Genomic DNA, 24,595 nt, shown 5'->3' on the forward strand with positions numbered 1-24,595 from the left:
AAAGCTAGCCCAGGGAAGCTAACTCAGCTACATTCTACAGTTGAGGGAGCGCTTGTTGTGTTTACTTTTCATAATGAGTGGTGGGTTGAAACCCCATCGCTTTTTATGGACAAGCTGCCTCTGCATTTGCCATAGTGCATGCTTATGTTAATGCCACTATCTCTGCACAGAAAATACATCTGGCAGCTGCCCACTATTAATCTCTGCATGCACAGTACATACTTTGTAGCACGATTTTACCTCTCCTTTCTCAAGCAAGAACTGTGACGAATCAACTTCCAGGGCACCAGTGGTCCAGGGATGAATATGGGTTTCTAAACCATCAATCAGCCCCACACCTATAGTACACCAGAAGGGTTCCGAACAGATTGGAAGCACTTGTAAATGATAAACCTTGTCCAATTTTGGTGACGTGGACGGAACGGCAGGCTTATCTCTGCAGGGTTGTGGATCGTTGGTTAGTTGCAACATAGCGAAAATACAATTATTACCTAATGATAAAAGGGACTCCCTAGTCAAGGTGTATTAAGATATCGACTTTATTATTATTACAACAGACCGTTCTAGCTCACTACAAAATACAAACCACCCTGTAAAGGAACACAGAGGACAGACAGTTTCTCAAAAGAAAGGGAAGCACTCTGGATACTGACAGGAGTGTAGTCGATAAAGCAATCGGTCTGAACTGTTCAAAGTTATTTGGTTTCAGAACCAAGGGAGCAAGGGGTCGTAAATGTCACTAGGGCCTTCGGAGAAGGACCATGGGACAGGAACACAATGTTCCTGGTGCTTAAGATGATTTTGATGCTTACAAACTGTGGAACACTCGCGTCCCCTGCACACGCAAAAGGTTTGTGATGACAAACAATAGTTAAGATTTAAGGTAAATAAGGAAAGATGAATCGGAACAAACAATTCTAAGTAATCAAATTCAAGGATGAATAATTCACAAATACACTTATGGAATCCAAGGTAATGTTATTTATTTTAAAAATTCAGCGTAACATAAAATATTGTACACATTATTTGAATCAAATTGTATGATAGATTACTTCAATCAATCAACATATAGTATTCTTATACAGTGTAAAACATATACATAAATGAGCTCTACTCATTTCAGGACTTTGCTCTGTTCATCAGGAGCAACATTTAATTGGTTTTTCGTCAATCAATCTTTGACCTGATATGTTCTGTGAGGCAAAAAATAATAACAATAACAGCTGCTAGCTAGTCTCTGCCCGGTATATAAATGTCTTATTTACAAGTATTCACAATTAGATAGATTGTTGGCTGTCATATGTGCATCTTAGACATTCACCTGTGGAGGCTCAAGAGGGGGAACCTGGCCTCGAGTCTGGTTCGATGTATATATCTTCCATAGGTGGAGTAACCCCAGCTAAGTATATAGAGAGGGGATTAGATTTATGCTATTCGGAATCGCAGTGGGGTCTATGTTCAAAAATAGGCTCCCTATCAAAGCTATCAAATAACCTCCAGTTATTCTTGATAAACATGGTTAATTCAATTGGACTCTCAACTCCAGAAATTATTCCCAAACCCTACTCTAATTGCATATAAGAGAGGCAAGAACTTTAGGGACCTACTGGTGAAAGCAGAAGAGAGCGAGGACTACCAAGTAGACCACGTTGAAATTGAAAATATGTCACCTTTGTTTACCTACATTGCAGCAACTGCAATAATATAATGAAAGGCAGCTACGTCAGACACCCCTGCACAGGAGCCAAAATAAAATTAAGGGACTATGTGATACTATGTCAGTTATTAATGGATTAAGATCCCCTGTCAGATGTTTTATGTGGGACAAACAGTGAGAAAAATAAGACTGTTTTAATGAGCATAAAAGTAACATCAGGACTAGCAATACCCGCTCACCAGTGGCCAGGCATTTCAATGAGAACAGACATTCAGTGGCACAACTAAGATGTTTTGTACTTGAAATCGTGCACAAATCACAGAGAGGTGGAGACCATGCAAAGAGGTTTCACCAGAGGGAACTATACAGGATCAACAAGCTTAACGGTCTGAATCCTAATGGAATGAATGAAGACTCCCACCTGGGTGCTTTTTTGTAACTTCCATTAAGTAATAAGCAACTCCCGAATCCTGAACTGTGAAAACCCCAGCAAAGAACTTGTCAAAATCATCTCTGAATTCACCAAACCTTCATGTACCACCACTCAATCGTGCCCCACTCAGACACACTTTCTCTCCACTTCCACACCACTGCTCTCGAAAGAACAAATTCTCTAATCAAAAAACTCGCCCTCTTGCACACACCACACAATCCACCCACCCCACCCGCCAACCCACCCCCTGCAACCCACCTGACTTTCAACTCTTTCACACCAATATCAACTGACCAATTTCTCAAAACCTCTCTCCGCCTGCAAACCATCCGGCTCCCTGCTAGACTCCTGCCCAGCCTCGACCCTCAAAGAAATATTTGCATCTATCTGCACAGGAGAACATGCAAGAACCATCATAAACGACTCCCTCTCCTCAGGAATTTTTCCCGACGCGTTCAAAACTCCTCATGTGAAGCCTCTTCTAAAAAAAAAAAACTTCCCTCGACCCAAAAAACTACCGCCCCATCTCAAACACCAGGTTCCTTGCTAAACTCATCGACCAAACCGCTTACTCCCAACTAAATCCCTTTGTCGAAGCCAACAATTTCCTAGACCCCCCAATCAGATTTCAGACCCCGACATGGAACCAAAACCACCCTAGCCTCAATCTGGGATTACCTCAAAAACACTGCAGACTCTGCGGAATGCGCTGCACTAATCCTTCTTGACCTGTCTGCCGCCTTTGACACAATCAACCACTCAATCCTCCTAGACCTCCTCCACTCACTTGGAATCCATGGAAATGCTCTCAAGTGGATAGCATCCTTCCTCAACAATAGGAACCAAATAACCCTACTCTCCTCCTTTACCTCTGCCGCCTGACCATTCGATACCGGAGTTCCACAAGGAGTGTGCCCATCAGCCCTCCTTTTCAACCTCTATATGTCCACCCTCGCACGAATAATCCGCTCACACAATATCCTGTGCTACAACTACGCCGACGACACCCAACTAATACTAAAACTCATTAACTCAAAACTCAGCTGCCAACCCGTTCTCGCTGCCTGCCTCCTTGACATTGGCTACTGGATGACCACAAACCATCTCCTTTTAAACCCCTCCAAAACCGAAATCATGGTGTGTGGCAACACCGAACCTCTTCCCCACCCTCTACCCTGGCCACTTGCAATGGGCAATTCTCTGACAACCTCAACCTCAGTAAAAAACCTTGGATGCACTCTCGACTCTGACCAACCCTCTCGCACCAAGTCAACAACGTCTCTAAGTCCTGCCACTACCACCTCAACATTTTTAGGAGCATGTTTCCTTACCTCTCCTTTCCCAACAGACTCACTGCGGTCCAATCAACTGTAATGCCAAGACTAGACTATGCTAACTCCCTCTACCTCGGAGTCCATGCGTACCACTTGACTAAACTACAAGAGCACAAAATGCTGCAGCCAAACTGCTACTAGCACTTTGCCCAAGGGATCACACCTCCCCAGCTCTCAAAACTCTGCACTGGCTCCCGGTAGGCCAAAGGGTGACCTTCAAACCCTTATGCAACTTGCACCGAGCAATGTGCATAAAACCGCACCTCAATATCTACAGGACAAACTAAGACCCTACCATCCACCACGCACTCTAACATCAAGTTCTGCCCGCCTCCTAGTGATACCAAAAACCAACTCAGTTAGGTTAGGTGGATCATCTTTCTCAGCTGAAAACTCGGCTCTTCCCTAAAAATCGACTCTTAACACAAACAGTAGAAACAGGAACCCAAGGTTGCTGAATCGAAAAAGCATCGAGACCCGATCGTGAAAAAATGGAAAACTAAAACTGCCAGTGTAAATTAAAACGGATAAACTAAACAGAATCAAATGGAATGGATGAAAGAAATTAAATGGATGAAACTAATAAAACGGATGCAATGGGTGAAACGGATGCAGTGGCTAAAACAGATGAAATGGATGCAGTGGATGAAACGGATGAATCAGATGCAGTAGGTGTAACAGATGAAGTGGATGGAAGGGACGAAGTGGCTGGAGCAGATGGAATGGATGAAATTGATGGAACAGATGAAGTGGATGGAAGGGATGAAGTGAATGGAACGGATGGATGAAGTGGATGGACGGACAGATCAAATGGATATAACGAATGCAATGGATATGACAGATACAGTACAGTTGGAGTTGATGAAAGAAATGGGGCGGAGGGAACAGATGGAGTGGATCGATCTGATGGAGTAGATGGAACAGATGAAGTGGGTGGAACAGGTAGAGTGGACGAAACGGGTAGAATGGATGGAAGAGATGGAACGGATGGAGTGGATGGCATGGACGGAACCAAAGGAGTAGATGGAACAGAAGGAGTTGAACGAAAAGATGGAATGGATTCAACGGATAGAGCAGATGGAACAAATGGAGCGGATTGGAGTAGATGGATCAGGTGAAGTGGATAGAACAGATGGAGTGGAAGGAACGGATAGAACAGATGGAATGAGTAGAGCGTATGGAACGGATGTAGTGGATGGAACGGATGGAGTGGATGGAATGCATAGAGCGGATAGATCGGATGGAGTGGATGGAACGGGTGGAGTGGATGGAGCAGATAGAACGGATGGAGTGCACGGAACGGATGGAGTGGAAGGAACGGCCTTATGAAAACCACCATATCACACTACCACGCTTAATCTCTCCTATACACCACCACTCAAATAGAACACAGCGATACTATGACACATTTGGTATAGCTGTTCTCATACTAACACCTGCCTCTTACTCCTCAACATCCTAATGAAGCACAGCTAGCTGAGCACACACCGCTAGCCTAAGCGTCTCCTCAGGACTAACACAGCCAGAAATCAGTCTGGGTGTCAACCCTCCAGAATGAATACATATTCCTGGCCTCCCAAACACCACACCTACCGCTAAGAAGCAGCTTAGCCACACCAGCTGCACACATTTCTGGTGCACCCTTACAACTCTCTCTCAAATGACTTGAACTATGGTTCCCGAGGACGTTCAACCTACCAGCGCTTTGAGATCATACCAATGATACATAAGGCGCTATATAAATGCAAAGTAATATAACATAACATAAACTCAATTGGGAAATGATTATATCTTTTTTTCAATACAACATTTTATTGCCATTTTAACATATAACATCAGACATTTCATAATATTCTTGTTAGAACACATTGTATGCTAGTTCCTCAGTTTAGTAGTTTGGTGGTCGGGGTGGGTGGGCTCTGGGTTAGGCTTCCGTTCACTCCGTGGTGAGGTGAGGTGGTGGTTCCATTGCTGTGGTGCTTCGTGGGTTCTTTGTTATCCTAGCCAGCGGGTAAGTGGAGGTCTGGAAATGATTATATCTTAAATAACCTTCTTTTTTTGATATACTCAATTGCTGCCCTGAGTATTTATGCAGCTAGACAATGTCACTATGTTTCATTAATAATGTGCAGACACTTGGTTACATATTAGATTGTGAGCATATGTGCCTTTTTTGCACTCACCAGTGGATACATCTTCATATTTAGCTCAGTGAATGCATGCCCCACTAGTTCTTTTACTTGCACCCCAATGGAGACTCCCTATGAAGGGACTGATCTATATCTCCATAAACCATCTTTGGATGCCTCCTTCACTACTGAATCCAAGATACACTTCTCCACGGGTGCTCACGCTGCCTCTCTGCGTGGTGACATCATTTGGTTACATATGCACTATGGACTATAAAACAGACATGTCTAATTTCACTGCCATCTACTCGACTATCCAATCCTGGATGGTGGACAACTGGCTGTGCCTTAATAGCGAAAAAACGGAAATCCTACTTATCGGTTCACCCACTACCTCGGGTAACCTCGGTCAGGAATACTCCTTTTTCACTATTGACAACACATCTATCAAGGTTTCCAACAAAAACACTTGGCGTCTACCTAGACTCAAACCTCACCATCGACAGACAAGGAAATTCTATTGCCACCTCATCAGCCTACTACGCCAAAATTATTAACGCAGCCAGACCATTCCTGTCACGACAGAACTGTCTCACCATTGCCAGAGCCATTATTGGCTCCAGACTCGAATACTGTAAGGCCCTCCTATCTGGGACATCTTGCAAAAACCTAGCTAAACTACAACTGGCTCAAAACAATGCCCTCAGGGCAGCCACTGGGACCTCAAGGAAAGACCACATCTCTGAAATCAGGAGGCAGGTCCACTGACTCCCTGTCAAACAGAAAATTATTTTCAAAACACTCTCCTTGGCACACCTCCATGATGCTGCTCCTCCATACCTTGTCCAGAGAATTGTCAAACAGACCGCCACAAGACCTCTCAGAGAGGGGTACTCCAACCTTATCCTTGTGCCTAAAACCAAAAAGGTCTGTGCTGGGGGATCTAGCTTTCCCACGATAGCCGCCACACAGTGGAATGCCCTTCCACCCCACCTAAGAATGATTGAGTCTCACCAAGCCTTCCGCAAAGCAATCAAAACAAAACTCTTCATCTAATACCACTTGATTGCTTGCTTATGTCTGACTAAACTCCTTGTATGTATTATTGTTGACTTATGTACCTGCAACTAAGAGACCTCATGGTCACATGTAACCCGCCTACTTCAAAATGCTTGATACACCTCATGTAACAGCGCCACAATGCCTCTGGGCTGCAGGTGCGCTATACAAATGTAAATAAATAAATGCCATCACCGCATGACGGCGCATGCAGACTCGAACGTACACACTAACGGAGGCCAGCACTTCCACTCGCATCCTCACATCCCTGGATTAGAACTCTACACACTCTTAGGTGAGCATCCAGACTCAGCCCTTGAGTGTGAAACTTGTTTCCTTTATACATAGCAAACATTTGGAAACAGTATCTCCATTATCCATAGAGATAAGTGTTTCTACAGAGACCACTCTGCCACCTTTCATGAAACTAGGCTACTTTGAGATGAAGGGTGTCCACAACAGACCACACAACGTATATTCCAGTCTGTAAATCCTCAGGTAGGGAGCCTATTTTTCAACATATACCCCACTGTGATTCCAAATAGCACAAATCTAATCCCCTCTCTATATACTTACCTTAGGTTACTCCACCTATGGAAGATATATACATTGAACCAAACACAAGGCCAGGTTCACCCCTCCACAGGTGAATGTCTAAGATGCACATATGACAGCCAACAATCTATCTAATTGTGAATACTTGTAAATAAGACATTTATATACCGGACAGAGGTTAGTTAACAGCTGTTATCTGTTTTATTTTTTGCCTCGTAGAACATATCATGTCGAAGATTGACGAAAAATAAATAAAATTTTGCTCCTGACAAAGGGACCAAAGTCCCGAAATGCGTAGAGCTCATTACTTTATACATTTTACACTGTATAAGAATACTATATGTTGATGGATTGAAAAAATGTATCATAGAATTTGATTCAAATAATGTGTACACTCCATTTTATGTATGCTGATTTTTTTTTTAAATGACATTACCTTGGATTACATAAATGTATTTGTGAACTATTCATCCTTGATTTTGATTACTTAGAATTGTTCCGATTCATCCTTCCTTATTTCTCTTGAATCCTAACTATTGTTTGTCATTACAAACATTTTGGATGTGCAGGGGATGTGAGTGTTCCACCCTTTGTGCACACCAGTTTTGTTTGTATCTTGTACTTGCAGCCTACTGCCAGGGTTGCCTCGTTCTCCCCCGCACTCCACTACAATCTGAAATAGATTCAACTTACCTTTTACCTTTATGGAGTGCGCCTATATATAATCTCTGTTCTATGATCTTGATGCTTGACAGCGTCAAGTCGGTTCCCGGACGCTTTGCAGCTCCTGTGACAGCATTCAAGACTGGAGACAGCAGGCAGTTCGGCAAGCGAGGCTGGACGGACGGCTGCAGGCTAGCCTACACAGCGGCTCGGGGTCAAGAATCGCTGTCTGTGCTGGTTGGCAGATCTGGAATGCTGGTCGAGGTGTCTCAGACATCTTTAGTGACTGCAGTGTGACAACAGTCAGTGGTGCATTTGGTTGCAGTTCGAGGGCTTGATGGCCTCGAAAATGTCCTTAAAAGATGGATGCTGGTTGATGCTTGTTGTGGCACGCCTCCTAGCTTCTTCACAGGGTATGTGTCATCCTTTAAGGCAAACGGGCCAAAGCTGAGGAGAGTGTTTGCAGGCAACAGCCTTATCCTTTGTTCAGAGACTCTCTGGCACTTCCCACCTAGGAAGCTTGCTGGCAGAACCTAGCAGTGCACACTGTGTGCTGGCTGGGTTATTGGTTCTGGAGCTGCTGGGCGGGTCCGCTGAGGTCAGCATCTCCCTCTGTTCCCTTGGAAATGTTTAGGGGAGGGATCTTGCTTCCCTCTTGGAAGTCCTGGCCTTCCTTCACTGGCAGAAGCTGTAAGGCAGACTGTACCTTCAGGCAGGGTCCAAATGAGGAGTCCTTCTTACTCCTTTTGAAGTCATTGGATGATCTGCTAAAAGAGGGGCTCAACTCTCTTTTAAAGCCAGATGGGCCCCAGTGCTTGGTGCACGCTAAGCCTACCTTAATGGCAGGATCGAGGCGGAACACAAACATAAGACAGAAAAAGCGATAGAGGGGATCAAGAACAGCATGGTGTTTTGGGCTAGATTGCCCCTGACTATGATGGGGAGAGCGGCCTTGCTCAAGATGGTGGCCCTGCCTAGACTCTTGCACTTTTTCGTGAATGTCCCGTTTTTGATACCCAGGAGCCTATTTGTGAAACTTCATAGCGTGTGTAGGGGTTTCGTATGGGGTAACTCCAGGAACAGGGTGGCTCTGTGGAAGCTCCAGAACCCGTGTGACAAGGGGGGTATAGGCCTGCCAAATTTTGAACTCTATTACCTGGCGGGGCAGCTGCTGTATGTGGCCAGGTGGCTTTCGGCCGAAGACTCGGCAGAGGCTAAGCTTCTGCGTGGGGACTCAGCCCCATACTTTTTGAAGGAAGTGATGTGGTTGCGTAGGGACAAACTGGTGGGCAGGGGGCGGCTGCTGAGGCTGGGCTGGGAGATCTGGCAAAGGATATGGAGGACGATGGGGGATTCGGAACCGTACTCCCAGCAGGCCCCACTGGTGGCGCTGTGCGGGAGCGACTCAACTACTTGAAGGTCCGTAGATACTGGGAACAGGTAGGCCTGGCCACCCTCGGAGACATATGGCAGGAAGGGGAGGTATTGGACTTTCAGAGGTTGCAGGAAGAGACAGGGTGCATGGTGGCCAATATATAACTCACGCTAGGCTTGTGAAAAAGACTAGAGAAAGATGGCCTGAGACAGTGCTTGCGGAGGATCCTAATGCCTCCCTAGAAACTATGTATGATGTATCGGAGGGCGGGCACAAAATATCGAGGATATACGAGCTCCTACGAGTAAGGGCTAGGAAGCAATTGCTCCAATTGAGACAAGATTGTGAAGAGGAGGAGGGAGGACCCATGTCAGACGGGCAATGGGAGTGGGCCCAGAGATACCATAAAAAGGTGTCCCGGAACGCGAGATTCCAACAACTTCAATTGTACGTTACCCATAGGGCCTATCTGACTCCCGGGAAAATTGCAAAGTTTGGGGGACCAGCTACGCAGCAATGCCCCAGGTGTTGGGAGGTGGATGCGGGGCTGCTACACATGTTTTGGGCTTGCCCGGAAGTGCACAGGTTTTGGGATGAGGTTAAAACGAAAATGGCTGGTGGGGGAGTGATGTTGGACATGGAATCGACCTGGTCATGCATGCTTGGGCTTTTTCCTAGACCCCGACATTCAAAACACATAAGCAAGATGAAGGACTTGGCTTATGTTTTGGCCAAACGCAGGATTGCCATGGGCTGGAAGGCGGCCCACAGACCTAGGGTGGAGCTATGGTGGGCGGACCTCTTAAAATGGGTCGAAGCTGAATCTGTGGTCTGGTTTGAAGCGGTCACTAGGGGGGGGCGAGGAGGAAGTAGGGCCCCTGCTGGCCTGGCGGCAATTGGTGGCCTCTATGGCAAATCCTCACCAGGGTAACAACGGAACAGAGGACTCGGATGATGACTGCTTAAGTATTGTGCTACCCGATAATGCTCCAGTAGACGACTTGTGAGAACTGCCTCTAGTTTAAGGGGGGGGGAGTTGGGGAGTTCTAATGGAAATGTGATGGTCTAATGATGTTTTCTTTGCGTATTGAAACAGTTGTAATGTGTGTTTTGTTTGGTTTTGAAAATATAATAAAAAATATTTAAAAAAAAAGCCTACCTTAATGAAACAATCCTGTGTGAGGTCATAACCAGAGTGCTTTGCAACAAGAAAGGTAAGGGGTGACAACAAGTCCCACCCATCTTCCTCTCTGATGTGGATCAAAGTGTCTCTCTGGTTAATTGAGCTCTCTGTAACCCCTGACCAAAGCACAGGTCTCCCTTGAAGTTTGGGGCGAGAGCAGACTTTGTCTCCATGAGTTCACATACTTATTCCCTCTGAAAGGGGGTCTTGCTGCAGGGGTTGCCTACTGTAAACAGTTGTCCCAGATATGCCATTCATACCGAGGGGTGGGAGCTAGCTTCAAGTTGAAAAATGTTATGTCAAAGATGTGTTGGTGTTTCCTTCCTTTGTGTTCTGTGAACAAGCCCCTTTACATCCCTGCTTCAATTAACTCTCATCAGTATTCACTGCCACCACAAAGAACTACAATAGAACAGGGATTTATCCATGGTGCTTTTTATATTTTAATTAGGCTGGCCATGGTGTCTCCTTCCCCCTTCTTGAGATGTTTTGATGTACGCGTGGCTGTCACATTCCAGCTGAACATGACAGCCTACAGGCGCAGTCCTCCCTGTGTCCCCCCGGAGTACACTCTACTATGTGTTTGTTGTGCAGCGAGCATTGGAAAATGTGTGCGGATTAGCCCCACAATTTTCTGAGGTTGATCTCCCATCGTTCATTTTAATTACAAAACTTCAAAAAAGCCCAGGTGAGCGCACACTCCCCGGATGGTCGAATTCCTCACAAGAACCGTCTGCATAGTGCTCCTCGTCTGCATTTTGTAACGGGGTTTCTAATATTTCTTTGCAAGCTTTTGTAAGCACTGCTACCATTGAAATACAACCATGGGGCTCTCCATCTGCCGGACTCACCAATAATGACGCTGTTTTGTGTAAGGGTTACATTAGCAGAGTTCCACAGAATCCGGTTATATTTTGGAATTTGTGAGGCAGATAAATGTGTTTTCAGTTTTAAGCATTTGTGCAGTTACTTTGTTGAGCAATGGCACACTAAGTGGTGTTCCTAGTACTATGTTTTCTGTGCTTTGCAAAGCCTGTGCAGCTACTGATCGCAAACAAGACGGTAACCCTAGTGCTACAGAATCATTGATTGTTTTTGCTGCACATGCTTTGTATTGTTTGTTAATTTGCCTTTATCCTCTTTTATTTATTAATTCTTGCAGATAAATTGTGAAATTGTATTTTATTCTTACCATGCGGCTCTGGTGCCTTTTATCTACTCTACCTGCCTTCCCTTTGAGTACAATTTGAATCAGAGAGTTCCGTCTCTGCACATACTCAGGCGCTCTGAAACTACATTACCCATCTCTCCTATAGTTTCAGAGCCCTCTTTCTCTCAAAACCGGCGCGAAGGGGGAAAGCCGGTCTGTGCCGGTGAGTGTGCGGAATGTCTCGGACCAGCAATGCTGCTAGTGTGCTGTCCCCTACTATGGGAATCGTCAAAGTTTTAGCAGGTATCTCAGCCGAAAAAAACAGTACCAATGCTCGACTGGCGAGCATGAGGGATGAAGTCACGGCACGTTTCCCCTTCCCTATTGATACTTAGTCTACTGTGAATGCAGCATTTGATGTCTGCTCCAATGCGGATGACTGTTCCGTGCTCTCGCTCCCCTCCATACAGGTAGCGAGCGAGCCAGGATCCGATAAGGGATCTCAGAGTACCACTGATCTCCCCCCTCAGCCAGACTATATGCCGCCTGATACTAGTTTGCCAGAAATTAATAAGATAACACCGGAGTCTGTCAGACGAGTTGTCAAACCGGCCTCTAACATTGCATGCATGACCCTTAATACCAGATCACTCATTAAACATGCTCACAAGGTTTGTCATTACCTTGAACACAATGATATCGACATTGCAGCACTTACTGAAACTTGGGGTTCCGACACTCCTGGCCCTGCTTTAGATTTAGCTATCCCTGAGGGCTATGTTATGTCCCGTGCTGACAGACCTGAAGGGAGAGGGGGAGGGGCTGCCTTTTTTTACAAAGTGGACCTCACTATCTGGCCAGTGCATTGCCATATTATGGATGGTATAGAAGCCATGCACATAAAAGTAGGTCTTAATGCAGAATCAACTGTCAACCTCCTCCTAATATATAGGCCCCCGTCCCTTACAGAAAACGTAATTTCAGCAATATCGAATTATTTTCTGGCTAGATTAAGCCCACCTTCCGCTTTGTCGTGCTAGGAGACCTTAATTACTGGCTAGGCCATGAAGATGATGCACTGGCTGCAGAATTAGAGCAGATTTGTATCGAACTTGGGATTGAGCAGAAAATGTGCGTCCCCACCCACTAACTTGGCCACACACTAGATTGGGTTTCAATGTACAATGTTGATAGCCAGGACCCTGTGGTTACCCCTTGTCCCTGGTCGGACCATGCCTTTGTGAATTTTTCAATCACCGCTAGGTTCCCCTAAAACCAGAAAGTTCCACACTGTGCTGGTGAGGAATTTGAAGTCTCTCACCCGGGACAAAATTGAACAATTAATTGGCTCAAATTTCCTTTTTGGGGATTCTATTCCCGTTTCAGACATGTCTCAAATTCTGATTGATAAACTAGTTGCTTTTACTAACTCCCTGGCCCCCATGAAATCCAAAAATATTTCAGAAGCGAAGAAAGTAAACCTTGGTTTTCTCCCGACCTACAAACATTTAAATCCTCTTCCCTTAATCTCCTTCACTTGTGGAAATCCAACCAATGTTGACATTCGTTGGCAGTCTATAAAACAGCTGCAAAAAAGTATAAATTAGAGTTCGTGTCTGCCAAGAAAATGTTCAACAATTTAAGAATTCAAAATGCCAAATCTGCTGTGAAAGAAATATTCAAAATATTGAAAGACCAGGAGAACATCTCCCCTCTGCCAGCGAGCTCTGTAATCGAGGATGCAGCCTGGTGTCAAAAAATTCAAGAAGCTATGCAAACCAAACTTAATGGCATCAGACCAGATATAGGCTCCAAACATTATTTTTTTTAAACACACAACCGCCCTAGCAGATGACAGGCTGAGGCCTTTTGTCAGATGCCCCTCCATTCCCCAGTTTAGCTTTACATCCATTGTGGTTGAGGACCTGGCAATAGTCATTGATCAGCTGAAAGCCACAAGATGCAAAGGAGACCCATCCTCCTCCATGATTATGAAAACTTGCCCCCCCCCCTCCACCTGGATGACATTTGTAAATGTGTCAACTCCTCTCTATCTGAAGGGCATGTTCCAACTGACATAAAAAAGCCTGGGTCACCCCCATTTTGAAAAAAACCTGGCTTGGACCCAGAGGGACCCTTCAACTATAGTGAAAATACTTGATCGTATCGCATACAATCAACTCTCCAAACATCTCGATGAATTCCCCATCCTGAACCAATAACAATCAGGTTTCCGAAAGGGTTTTGGAACCTATACTTTATTTTGTAAGTTAAAATCCAGACTTCTGGAGCCATTGGACAAGTGTTCCCTGTCTCTATTGGACAAGTGTTCTCTGTCTCTATGAACATTGGACGCAATGGACTTATCAGCCGCGTTCGATTTGGTTGATCACACCATCCTGGTTTCCAGAATGGTGGAGGTCGCCAATCTTTCGCCCCTCGCGGCTCAATGGATTGGATCATTTTTGGCCAACAGAGAAAGTAGGGTTTTGGTTGATGAGATTGAGGCAGACCCTCTGCCAGTTGAGTTTGGGGTTCCCCAGGGTGCTTGCATCTCCCCTTGTTTTTATAAAATGTGTATGGCCCCCTTCTTTGCCACTTTGGAGAAGGAGGGGGTCATGTTCTCCAACTATGCAGATGACACTCAGTGTGTCATTCCACTTCGTGGCGTGCATGCTTTAGACGAAGGTGAACTCAACAGAATCTACTCGCTGATGGAGACATGGATGGACTACAACTATCTCTGCCTCAACAGAGGTAAAACCGAGTTTATGATCATAGGCACCCCATTGATGCTGGCAAAACTGGATCCCGACTACTGCTGCTTTATGTTGGGTGATGTGAAACTATCCCCACAGGCAAAAGTAAAAATTCTAGGGGTTACTCTCGACCCAAGTATTGAATATGAGTCCTCACGTGGGTTGCTTGGTCTCTGCAGCCATCTATTATGTGAAGCTGCTGGCACACCTGAGACTCTTCTTCTCACAGGGCAACACTGCTACCATAGCAAGAGCATTTGCGCCAATGCGCCAAGATAGACTATTGTAGTAGCACTTTGGTGGGCTTCCGTAAAAAGGATATAAACAGACTTCTAGTCAACTAGAATGGTGCGGTCCGAGTCATTGTTGGTCTTGCCCGTCGCGAACATGTTTTGGCAGCAAGAGGGGCACTGCATTGGCTCCCGGTTGAGGCATGTATTTGCTTCCACCTTTTAGACATGACTTTCAAATGCAGATCTGGCCTTTTACCCCTGTAGCGGCAAAATCTCATTCTTTAAAAGGTCAATTTCAGATCCCTTTGGTCTAATAATCAAGATTTGCTGGTCTCGCCCAGATGTAGAAAAAAGAAGGCTGAAATGTGAGCTTTTTTTGCTGTAGCGCGAAGGTGGGAACTCCCTCCCTCCCGAGTTACGCGGCATGACCTCGCTGAACCTTTTCAGAAAAAGCTGAAAACATGGCTGTTCTCATAACCTTCTTCAACCAACCTAACGCTCTCTTTTTCTCCGATTAGTTTTGTGTTTTGATCTTACTGACACGATCTTGCCCCTCTCTGTGTTTTTTGTTGTCTGTCTTGTTATGCGCCCTAATGCCCAAAGGTCCATAGGTCCATGGTTGCGTTATAGAAATAGATTAAAGTGAAAGTAAAGTAAAGCTGTACTGTAATATAAAGTAGGCCAATGCTTATATGCAGGATTGCACTTGAATGACATTGGCTCTTACCAAACCTCGCAAATCTATTAGAACAGGGCTCTTCATCTGAAATCGCTACACGTCTTCAGAGTAACCACAGACCAACTACAGTGATTACCTCCTGGACACTCCACTCCCAGGATGGCACCCTCGCAAGAGCATACCAAGCATTTTTTACTGGCCTCCTTGTCATTCACAATGTCCGCCGACCTTGGCTCCTTAAAATCTTAACTCCACAGAAGTCTCTTGGGCTTGCTTTAGCTATTGTGCTGCCTTTCCTATCTGGCTTACCCTCCTTTTTCCCTACTCTGCCCTCCCTTTTCAGGCTACCCACCCTCTCTTTCTCCTTTTCCTTTTCCTTCCCCTCTCTTGACTAGCACTCTGAAGGGGTTTCTCTCCATGCAGTGCTGCCCAAAACCCCAAAAATAAATGCATTGATCTCTGCAAGATAATATTCAAATTCAGTCATGGACTCCCAGCAGCTTTTCTCATTCACGTTAGTACTGCAGAGTCTGCCTCGATCTCCTATATTAATTTATTTCTTGAATTAACCTTTCACGCTTGTCTCTCCCATGCCCAAGGAAAGGTATGAGGATTGAATGGACAGATTGAAAACCTGGGACATGGATCGTCTTTTTCTTTCCTATGTTCCCTTGTAAAAAGCAGATAAGTTATGTGAGCAATTTGATTATAGTGTTGTATTACGTATATCTGATTGCAATTCGTTATTCACAAACTGGAGTCTACTCACCCATGTAAAGATTAAATGTAAAAAAATATTCACCAGCTGTGTGTTCTTGGTATTGTGTAATGTTACTCAACAAACTGAAGTCTTATCTACAGCTATCAACCTGGATTGCACAATAATGTACCCATGACTATATAAAGGCTAGATTATTTTTAATGTCACCAAAACCCACTCATGGGTGTAATGCCAGTTAGGATTTTGAAGGAATTAATACTATTCAAATGAACAGATTCTAAGGAACTTGTTTGTTGTTAATATGGAAACTTTTCCCCCGATAATTGTATTCCTGAATTGCATGCTTTTGATACTATCCGCTCATACAAATGTGTTTTAATGACACTGGTTCATTTGAGCTGCGTTGTATTTACATAATACTTTAATGAAAGAAACGTTGTACTGCTAATCGTAGGAGCCGTGTCATTAATCTTCTGTGTCTCTTTCAAAATCCATCGATCTTTTTAGTGCTTCACACATTTGATTACATTACCTGCTGCCAAGCTTAAACCCTTGACTGCTCTAAATCCCCCCACTTTTACCAACACCTTTCCACGCACAATTAAAATCAAAAGGAAGACGTCAAAAGTAATTTTACAATTTGAGCCAACATATCAATCTATCTAGCCATCTCCCTTGCTCCTGCTGCCGCTAGTGGATCGCCTGAGATCCCCTCCACCTCACTTTTGGCACCTGACTATAGTCCGTCTAGAATCGCACATCACTTAACTTCATCCATCCCTTTCTTAAAAACAAGTACATCCGAAGCTTCCCAAAAATTCCTCATGAGATCTTCCATCTTCTCCGCTGTGAACGCCCTGTGCCTTTGCGCAGGACCACCTTAACACCGGCAGCCTCTTTTACACTCCCAAGTATCTCTACCACTGCATAACAATAATGACACTCTTAATGTACATGCTACGTTAGTCCATTCATATTGTGCAGCCCATTAAGATAAGTTTGCATGATGAAAGTACTTGCTAATTGTTTCTTTTATTATTGTGTTTAGGAGGAAATTATTATGATAAGCACAGCATTGTTATAAATAACCCAATGGAGAATGAGTTTACGCAGAAATGGGAGATGGAAATATTGTGAGCGCAAAATGGAAGACCATCATGGATTCATAAAATCATCTGATTTCAAGAAGGAACCTCGGAAGTTGTTCTCATCGTTTTCCATTTTGTTGCATCTTGAAATTACAACAGCACACATCAAAACATTTCACTAAATCACTGATGTGCACTAGAACGCACACTAAGAAAGTGATGTACAAATCCTGCAAAATATCATGAAGAACAGCTATTTGCCAAGAGCACATTTTTAAGCATATAACGTTTATTTTAAGTAACCCTTCATGTTGTAACGTGGGATGCTTTTTACGATATTACGAGAGTACCTAGAGATTCTAATATGTGTATATTTTTTTACTGGTCATAGTGCCTGTTTATGTGCAACATTTGCACAACCGTAGAGTTACATGATTATTGTGTTTATTCTTTATTAGCCTGGCTCTCTCAGTTTAGACACGTGACCATTTTGCCAGTATTTATTCTTTTTGCACTGGATTTGTATCCGACCGTTTAACAAATACAATTGGGGGGAGGGGGCTTGGTTTGGTATATATTGATGAAGGCACAAAGGTATCTTAGTTAACTTGTGATTGTCTTCATGCTATTTGCGTTATATGTTCCTTACATGGAAATTGACTTGCATTGCAGTGTATTGGCACAATAATCATATTTTCACTTGGTCATTCCATTTAGTTACAAGATCATCACAAATGTGTGTGCATGAACCTGTACAACACACAGGCCAGTAAACTAAAATAGGATGGCCCTGGATGGCAAAACGTCAATTCATTACATAGGTTTCTAATGTAAATGTAATGTATACCAAATCTGTTATGAGGTATGATGACCCAAAGGCAGCTTAATATGTAGTAATCTATTCAAGTGCTTAAACCTAGTCCAAAGAGCCTCTTCTTTCACATTACTTTGCTCAGCAACACACTTACTCTTGTCATTCAAGTTGCCATGTTTGATTCTTCCAACCCTCTCCATCAATCCCCCCCACCACAGTGAAAAGGCAATCTGTTATAAAATAATCTATGAACAGAAAGCCTGATAATATTAACTGATTCTATACGTTTCTTGGAGCTCTCCTTCAACTTTCCATTAAATCTGTCAAGATTTTTGATGAACACTATTGGGTATAGAAATCTCTCATCCTTGTATTTCTTTTTTCCTTAAACATTCCTTTACACTTGTGTTTACATGGGTGTCATTAGCCAACACACATTTATTTTTTAAGCTAAATATTCTTCACTGGCTTCATCCTCCAAACGATTTTTTTTTGCCAACGTTCTTACTGGTATAGGTTTGCACATTAAGAGGTGACCTGCTTCTATCTAGCATGTGAAATATTGGACTTTTCTGAATGTATTCTACTCCGCAGGAGTCTTCCATATCTAACCTCGTGTAGCACCCACATGCCATGCCTATCGGAAAAAGGATGCCCTCCTCCCATACACTAATCTCATTATTTTTGCTCATCCAAATTGCAGACGACTCTAGTTGGACAGATTGAGATTTTGTATAAGGATGCAGATCTGTAAGAATTGCCCCCAAAGAGGCACTGTACTGGTGGCCTGGGCTCTAGCTACACCCTTGCAAAATGTGTATGTCTAGAACATGCATTGTTTTTTAACCTTTAAGGTGACACTGGTATGGTTTCACTGTGTCCAGATCACCACACCCAATTATAGGACCAAGTCCACTGTTCTCAGCAGTTTACCTTGTGGCATAGATGCCGACAGGCTAGAAATTACGACACAATATACCTTTCAGGTGATTTATTTGGATATGTCCAGGGGATAAGACGGACCTCTGCCAGGATCACATGAACCTTAATTTATTATTTATTTCAGTGTTTCATTTAGCACTGGCCAGTCACGCTTTGGCCAAGGGACACTTTTATTTCTTTGTCAGACATATAAGTGGAAAAGGCTCTCCATTTGTTCAATAATCTGTTAGGAGACAAGGTCAATATTAGACCTCCTTTATGAAGGATATTTTTTCTTTCTGCATTATTACGAATACTTGGGCCATACATTCAAAAGGGTATCCTCTGTTTATACAGGTTTAGGAGCTTTCTAGTATACGTTATCATTGCTGCTGGGTATTTTGAATGTCCACAGCATTCACACACACCTTTTTTTTGTGCATACTTTTCAATTATTGGCTTGGGTGCCTTTCTTATGGTTTGCCATTGTCCAGTTTGTGGTGTAATCTTTTATTCTCTCAGCAGGTAATGGCCAACATTTAACTTGAAAGTTTTATATTGTAGTAAAAATGGAATAGATGTCCTTTCATGTGCATGCTCATTATGTAGAATTGGCTTCCATTTATCACTTTATTAATAGAGATTGGGCTTTTCATTTCTCACCTGTCTTTTCGACCATCCTATCCACTACATGGTGGTATCCGCCCATATGTGACAGAAAAATGAAGCCAGTGCAAGGAGATGGTTACATTGTACAGTTAATTGGATCTTCTGTGGGCTGTCATGGTTTCATGATAATTGGACTCTCCATCAACCATGATTTTAATACATTAAAACTCACACCAAGGAAGACTTCCTCCCACCAAAAAGGAATAATGCAGGGGTCAGAGAATTTTAATGATAGTATATTACCATCATTCAAATTTTAAATGTATTGGCTGGGATGTCATTAAAGTATGCAAGATGTGCTTAAGCAAAAAGGGTGGATTCACTGAGTCAGGCGATCAGAAAGTAGACCTATTTCGCCATGATAAGTTGTATACAATGAGTTAGACAATACATATCGTTTCCTTGTTAGGCAAACGCTCCTTAGAGGGATGAAATTAAATATAATGGCTCAAAATAAGTTTAGGCAGATTGATGGTTTTAGATAATGTGACAAGCTTGCAAGTGATATTTTACTAGATTTGACTAACTACCTCTATGCACTTTAGAATTGAATGAATGATGTAAATTTGTAATTTAGAAAGGTACATATTTTATAGATTGATTACTGCCTGAATTCCAAATTGCATGTTTTGGCAGTTCAGGCACCTGTACAGAGTTGATAATTGTCTATCTCCTGTGTATAATTTACCCGACATTCTACATTATCTGCTTGTAATATTGTATCAAAGCAAAATAAAAAATATAATTCTGATATGTTCATAACAAATGCTATAGCAATGTACCAGTACTATTTAGAATACATGAATGGAAAACAATCAGTGATGCAGGTTTCTGTACTTTCAGATCATGTATGTATAATTTATATTTGTATGCAATTACATTTTATTATTCAAACAAATCTAGCCTATTCATTTTCTTTGTTAATCGCAAATTTTCTTAATGCATTCTGGGAGTTATAGTTTACATGCACAAAATCATATTGCCAGTTCTTTCAGGGTTTGTTGGATGGATGGGCGGTTGTGAGGTTGATGAGGCACAGTTTGTCATAGTGAGGTCAGGAATGCTAGCAAATGTCGCTAGTGCAGGTGTGAGGGTTTTTTTGGCAGTAGAACCTGCCTTTCAGAAGCAACAGTTCAGATCGCCCCTTCTTCCGCGCCCTCGTGAACTGCAAAGTTACCTTCATGGTTGTGGGCACAAGGAATAAAGCAGAGGGCACCGGCCAAGTGGATGTGAGTATGAAAGCCATTGCCTTAAAGGCAGAAGTTGATGTGCATAAGGGAGGAGTGAATAGCCATCTTGCTAAACATCTGTATAGTGGAATGGATACACTTTTGAGCACTCAAGGCACCACTCATTCATGTTCTTTTTAGTTTTAAATAGAACATTTCAAAACACAAATGTAAATGGACATTGGTTATTTAATGGGACTGAACTTCAAAATTTGCAGGACTATCTGATTTGTTTTTCTTGCCCATCGCTACTAAAGCCATGGCAGATTCTGTACCTCAGAAATTAAAATACTTACTGTACACTGTTATTCAGAACTGTGACCAGAACCTATAATTCAAATGGATTGTGTCATCCAACGTATTCCACATCTTTGACATGTAATGTCCACAGCTGTGCTGCTTTGGAAATTTTTCGGCAGAGGGCCTCCTGCGTCGATGGCGTCAGGTCGATGTCCCTCGAAGGTCTCCGTCGAGGGTGACGTCATCGGATGTTATAAGTAGCACGCACGGCGCCCGTAGCCTCAGTTACGTTTTTTCCACAAACGTGTTTGCTTCGAGAACTCAGCGTGCCTCGTGTTATCTACTCGATAATGTCTTTTTCTTCTACCCTATTGACCCTGCGGTCTGGCTTTAACAAATGCCGGGACTGTAAGTCCAATATGTCTCTCATGGACCCGCACTGTATCTGCTTGTGGTGTCTGGGCGAGAGCCACGATACGGACTGCTCAAAGTGCCAGTCCTTGACCGCCAAGGCCTTGCGGGAGAGTAAGGGGAAATTGCAAGTAGGTCAGGTATCCAAACCCCGTAAATCCAAAAAATCGACTACGGGTCTTTCCACTGATGACTCGAGGGGTGACGTTCCCCGTCGGGGGGGGCGTCCCGGGGATCTCGGTCCCGCCACTCGTCCTCGTCGAGGCAGTCCCGGAAGCGACATCACCGTTCGCCTTCCCCGTTTTCGTCGGATGGCTCCACGAGGAAAGTGGCTTGTCCCACTAAATTCTCTACTGTGGAGGAATGGGAGGCATTCAGGGAGAAAATACTGGAGATTTTTCAATCCCAGGGCACTGTTGCGTCCGCACCTTCTGTTGATGCCGGCAGGGAACGGTCTCGGTCCGACACTCGCGCGCCCTCGGGCCCGGGTGGTCGGCGTGATAAACATCGGGAACCATCGAGGTCCCATTCGGACAAGGCTCAGGTAGATCTTCAGAGACGTGCCAGATCCAGATCGCAGTCTTCGCCCCCAACGAACCTGTCAAAGTCTGGGAAGGTGTCGAGGACGGCATCAACACCATTGGCGCCGTGTCCATCGAGTGCGGCTGTTGGTGCTTTGCCGTCGGTCTGACCCACGGAGCCTTCGGAGCCCTTGTCGAGGCCGACACCTAAGCCATCTGCGCCATCGGGGCCAAATGGCCGGAATTTGCGGTTAGAGGCCACTGTGGCTGTGGATCCTCAGAGAAAGGCTCTGTTGAAGACTGTGAGACCTGTTCTTGACTCCAGGTCTACTCCTGTGCCCAGGAGGGAGTTATTCTATTCTCTACAGGACATGAGGATGAGGAGAGGTCTGAGGAGAGATCTGATGTGGAGTGAGCATTTTGATGCTCCTGGTGAAACACCTGCTACTCCTGACATGGTCTTTTCTGAGGACAGTCAGCGGGAGAATCTGTGGCAGTCTTTACATGATGCCAGTGGGCTCGACACATCTCCTGAGATGGAGTTTGGTAGTCCAGAGCCTGGGGCTCTTGCTGAATCCTCCTATAGGAGGTTGATGTCGAGAGTTACGGAGTACCTGGTGTGGTCCGACCCCCCCCCCCAGTTGCATTCGATCAGGATGACCTGACTGACATTTTAGATCAGGGTCCGTCCACTGACCCAGTGTTGCCTTTTCACATGGCGTTGCAGAAAAGGGTGGCTGCTACTTGGCAGACACCGGAGTCGCTTCCGGCAGTCAACAAGTTGTTAACTAAGAAATACCGCCCAGCCACTAGCGACCCCGGCTACCTATCCACTCACCCCACTCCTGAGAGTTCAGTAGTTCAGGCAGCCACAGCCACCTTGAGGCACGCTGCGTACCCTACCATCCCTCCTGATAGGGACAACAAGCGCTTCGATGGTTGGGCACGCAAGGTATTTTCATCTGGGAGTATGGCACTGAAATCGGCCAACTCCACCTGTGCCTTGGCAAAAGTTTAGCACACTCTGTGGAATTGTCTCTCTAGCGGCTGAGCATTTTCCTGAAGGGGAAGAGAAGGAATGGGTTTCTTGCTATCGTGCAGGATGGCAAGGATGCCATGTGTGAATCCCTTCAGTCTGGGCTGGAGACGTCTGATAATGTTAGCCAGTCAATGGCTGCGAGCACCATGATTTGCATTGTTGCGGAAGTCGGTTTTTGTTCCTGATGTGCAAAACAGCTGCTAAGTCTTTGGGCGCAACTGTCCGTCAACCTCTGCCTTTTCGTCCTAGGGGACAGCAGGGGCTCTCAAGTCGCAGTGGTCACAATCCTCAGGCAAAATGTTGGATCCTCTTCAGATTCCGCTCACGGTCTCACAGGATCTTCTGTGGTGGGCCAGCAAAGGTAATCTGATGAGGGGGGAGCATTTTTGGCAGCCATGGCCGGAGGTGACTGACGAACGCTTCGCTCACAGGATGGGGAGCTCACGCCAACAAGCTGTCCACCAGCGGTCGTTGGTCTCTGTCAGAGTCCAAACTCCACATAAATCTTTTGGAGCTGAGGGTCATCAGGCTAGCCCTGAAGGCTTTTCTGCTGTCTGTGCACGGAAAGAGTGTCCTGATCATGACGGAAAACACAGTGGCCATGCATTACCGCAACAAAAAAGTGGGGTAGGGTCGCTCCTGCTGTGCAGAGCGGTGATACAGCTCTGGTTCTGGGCAATACAGCAAGGAATCTCACTCTCGGCAGTTCATCTGGCTGGAGAGGAGAATGCGGCGGCGGACGCTATGAGCAGGCAGTGCAAGGTCTACCACGAGTGGCGCCAACCGGAAGTGCGAGAGATTTTGCTCAAGGGAATTTCCTCTAAGGGGAGCTTTAGGGGACACGTCCGTCGTGGATTGGTCATATCCACTTCTGTACGCGTTTACTCCGGTCCCCGTCATTCCACAGGTTCTAAGGAAGTTGCAGAGGATCGGGACCCACATGATCCTAATTGCTCCAGATTGGGCCAGGAGAGCGTGGTACCCAGACCTTTCTAGAAATGTCCATCTGTCCTCCATGCCAGCTTCCCCACAGAGAGGATCGTCTCTCTCCCTCGCTCTCGCGCGCACAAGAGGTGGCTGGGGGGGTCGCGCTCTTACTCCAGAGGTCGAGACTCTCAACTCCACGCTTGGTTTCTGAAAGGTTGAGATATAAGAATTGGGACCTCCTGGATAACATGATGGAGGTGTTGCTTTCGGCCAGACATCCGGCAACCAAATACCTGTACTGTTGGCGTAAGTTTTGCGACTGGTGCAGAGGACACAATGTCGATCCTTTTCAGTGTTCCATTCCGATGGTTCTTACTATCTTGCTTTCTTTGGCCCACAAGGGTCTGCAAGTGGGTACCATTAAAGGTTACCTGGCGGCGCTGTCTATTTACAAGCACTCGTCTTTGATTTCCCAGTTTCTAAAAGGGCTCACGTATGTGTTCCCACCGTCCCTGTTTCAGGTGCCACTTTGGGATCTGAATTTAGTCTTGAAATTCTTGATGGGTGCTCCGTTTGAACCTTTGCACTCTTGTCCTTTGAGACGGTTGACCTTCAAGACGATTTTCTTGATTGCAGTTATATCTGCTTGCAGAGTGAGCGAGTTGCAAGCACTTTCGTCTAAGCCACCCTTTACTGTGTTCCACAAGGATAGGGTGGTACTGAGGGTATGTCCGTCCTTCCTACCTAAGGTAGTGTCTGAATTTCATTTGAGCCCGAAGGTAGTACTTCCTGCTTTCTATCCTCCT

The 24,595-nt window shown here is 44.8% G+C and overlaps 1 protein-coding gene across 2 annotated transcripts in view; it reads left to right on the top strand.

The window, feature by feature from the left end:
• Positions 1-20,320, top strand: part of CRYBG3 (crystallin beta-gamma domain containing 3) — a 2,312,058-nt gene extending 2,291,738 nt beyond the window's left edge. For both annotated transcript variants that reach the window (XM_069639009.1, XM_069639010.1), the window contains one exon: positions 16,979-20,320. In XM_069639009.1, coding sequence (XP_069495110.1) covers positions 16,979-17,067 — 89 coding nt within the window. In that variant the 3' untranslated portion in view covers positions 17,068-20,320. The remainder of the gene's footprint in view (positions 1-16,978) is intronic.
• Positions 20,321-24,595: the final 4,275 nt, after the last annotated feature.

This window comes from Ambystoma mexicanum, chromosome 7q (genome assembly GCF_040938575.1).
Source record: "Ambystoma mexicanum isolate Mex_15411 chromosome 7q, UKY_AmexF1_1, whole genome shotgun sequence".
NCBI classification, from domain to species: domain Eukaryota; kingdom Metazoa; phylum Chordata; class Amphibia; order Caudata; family Ambystomatidae; genus Ambystoma; species Ambystoma mexicanum.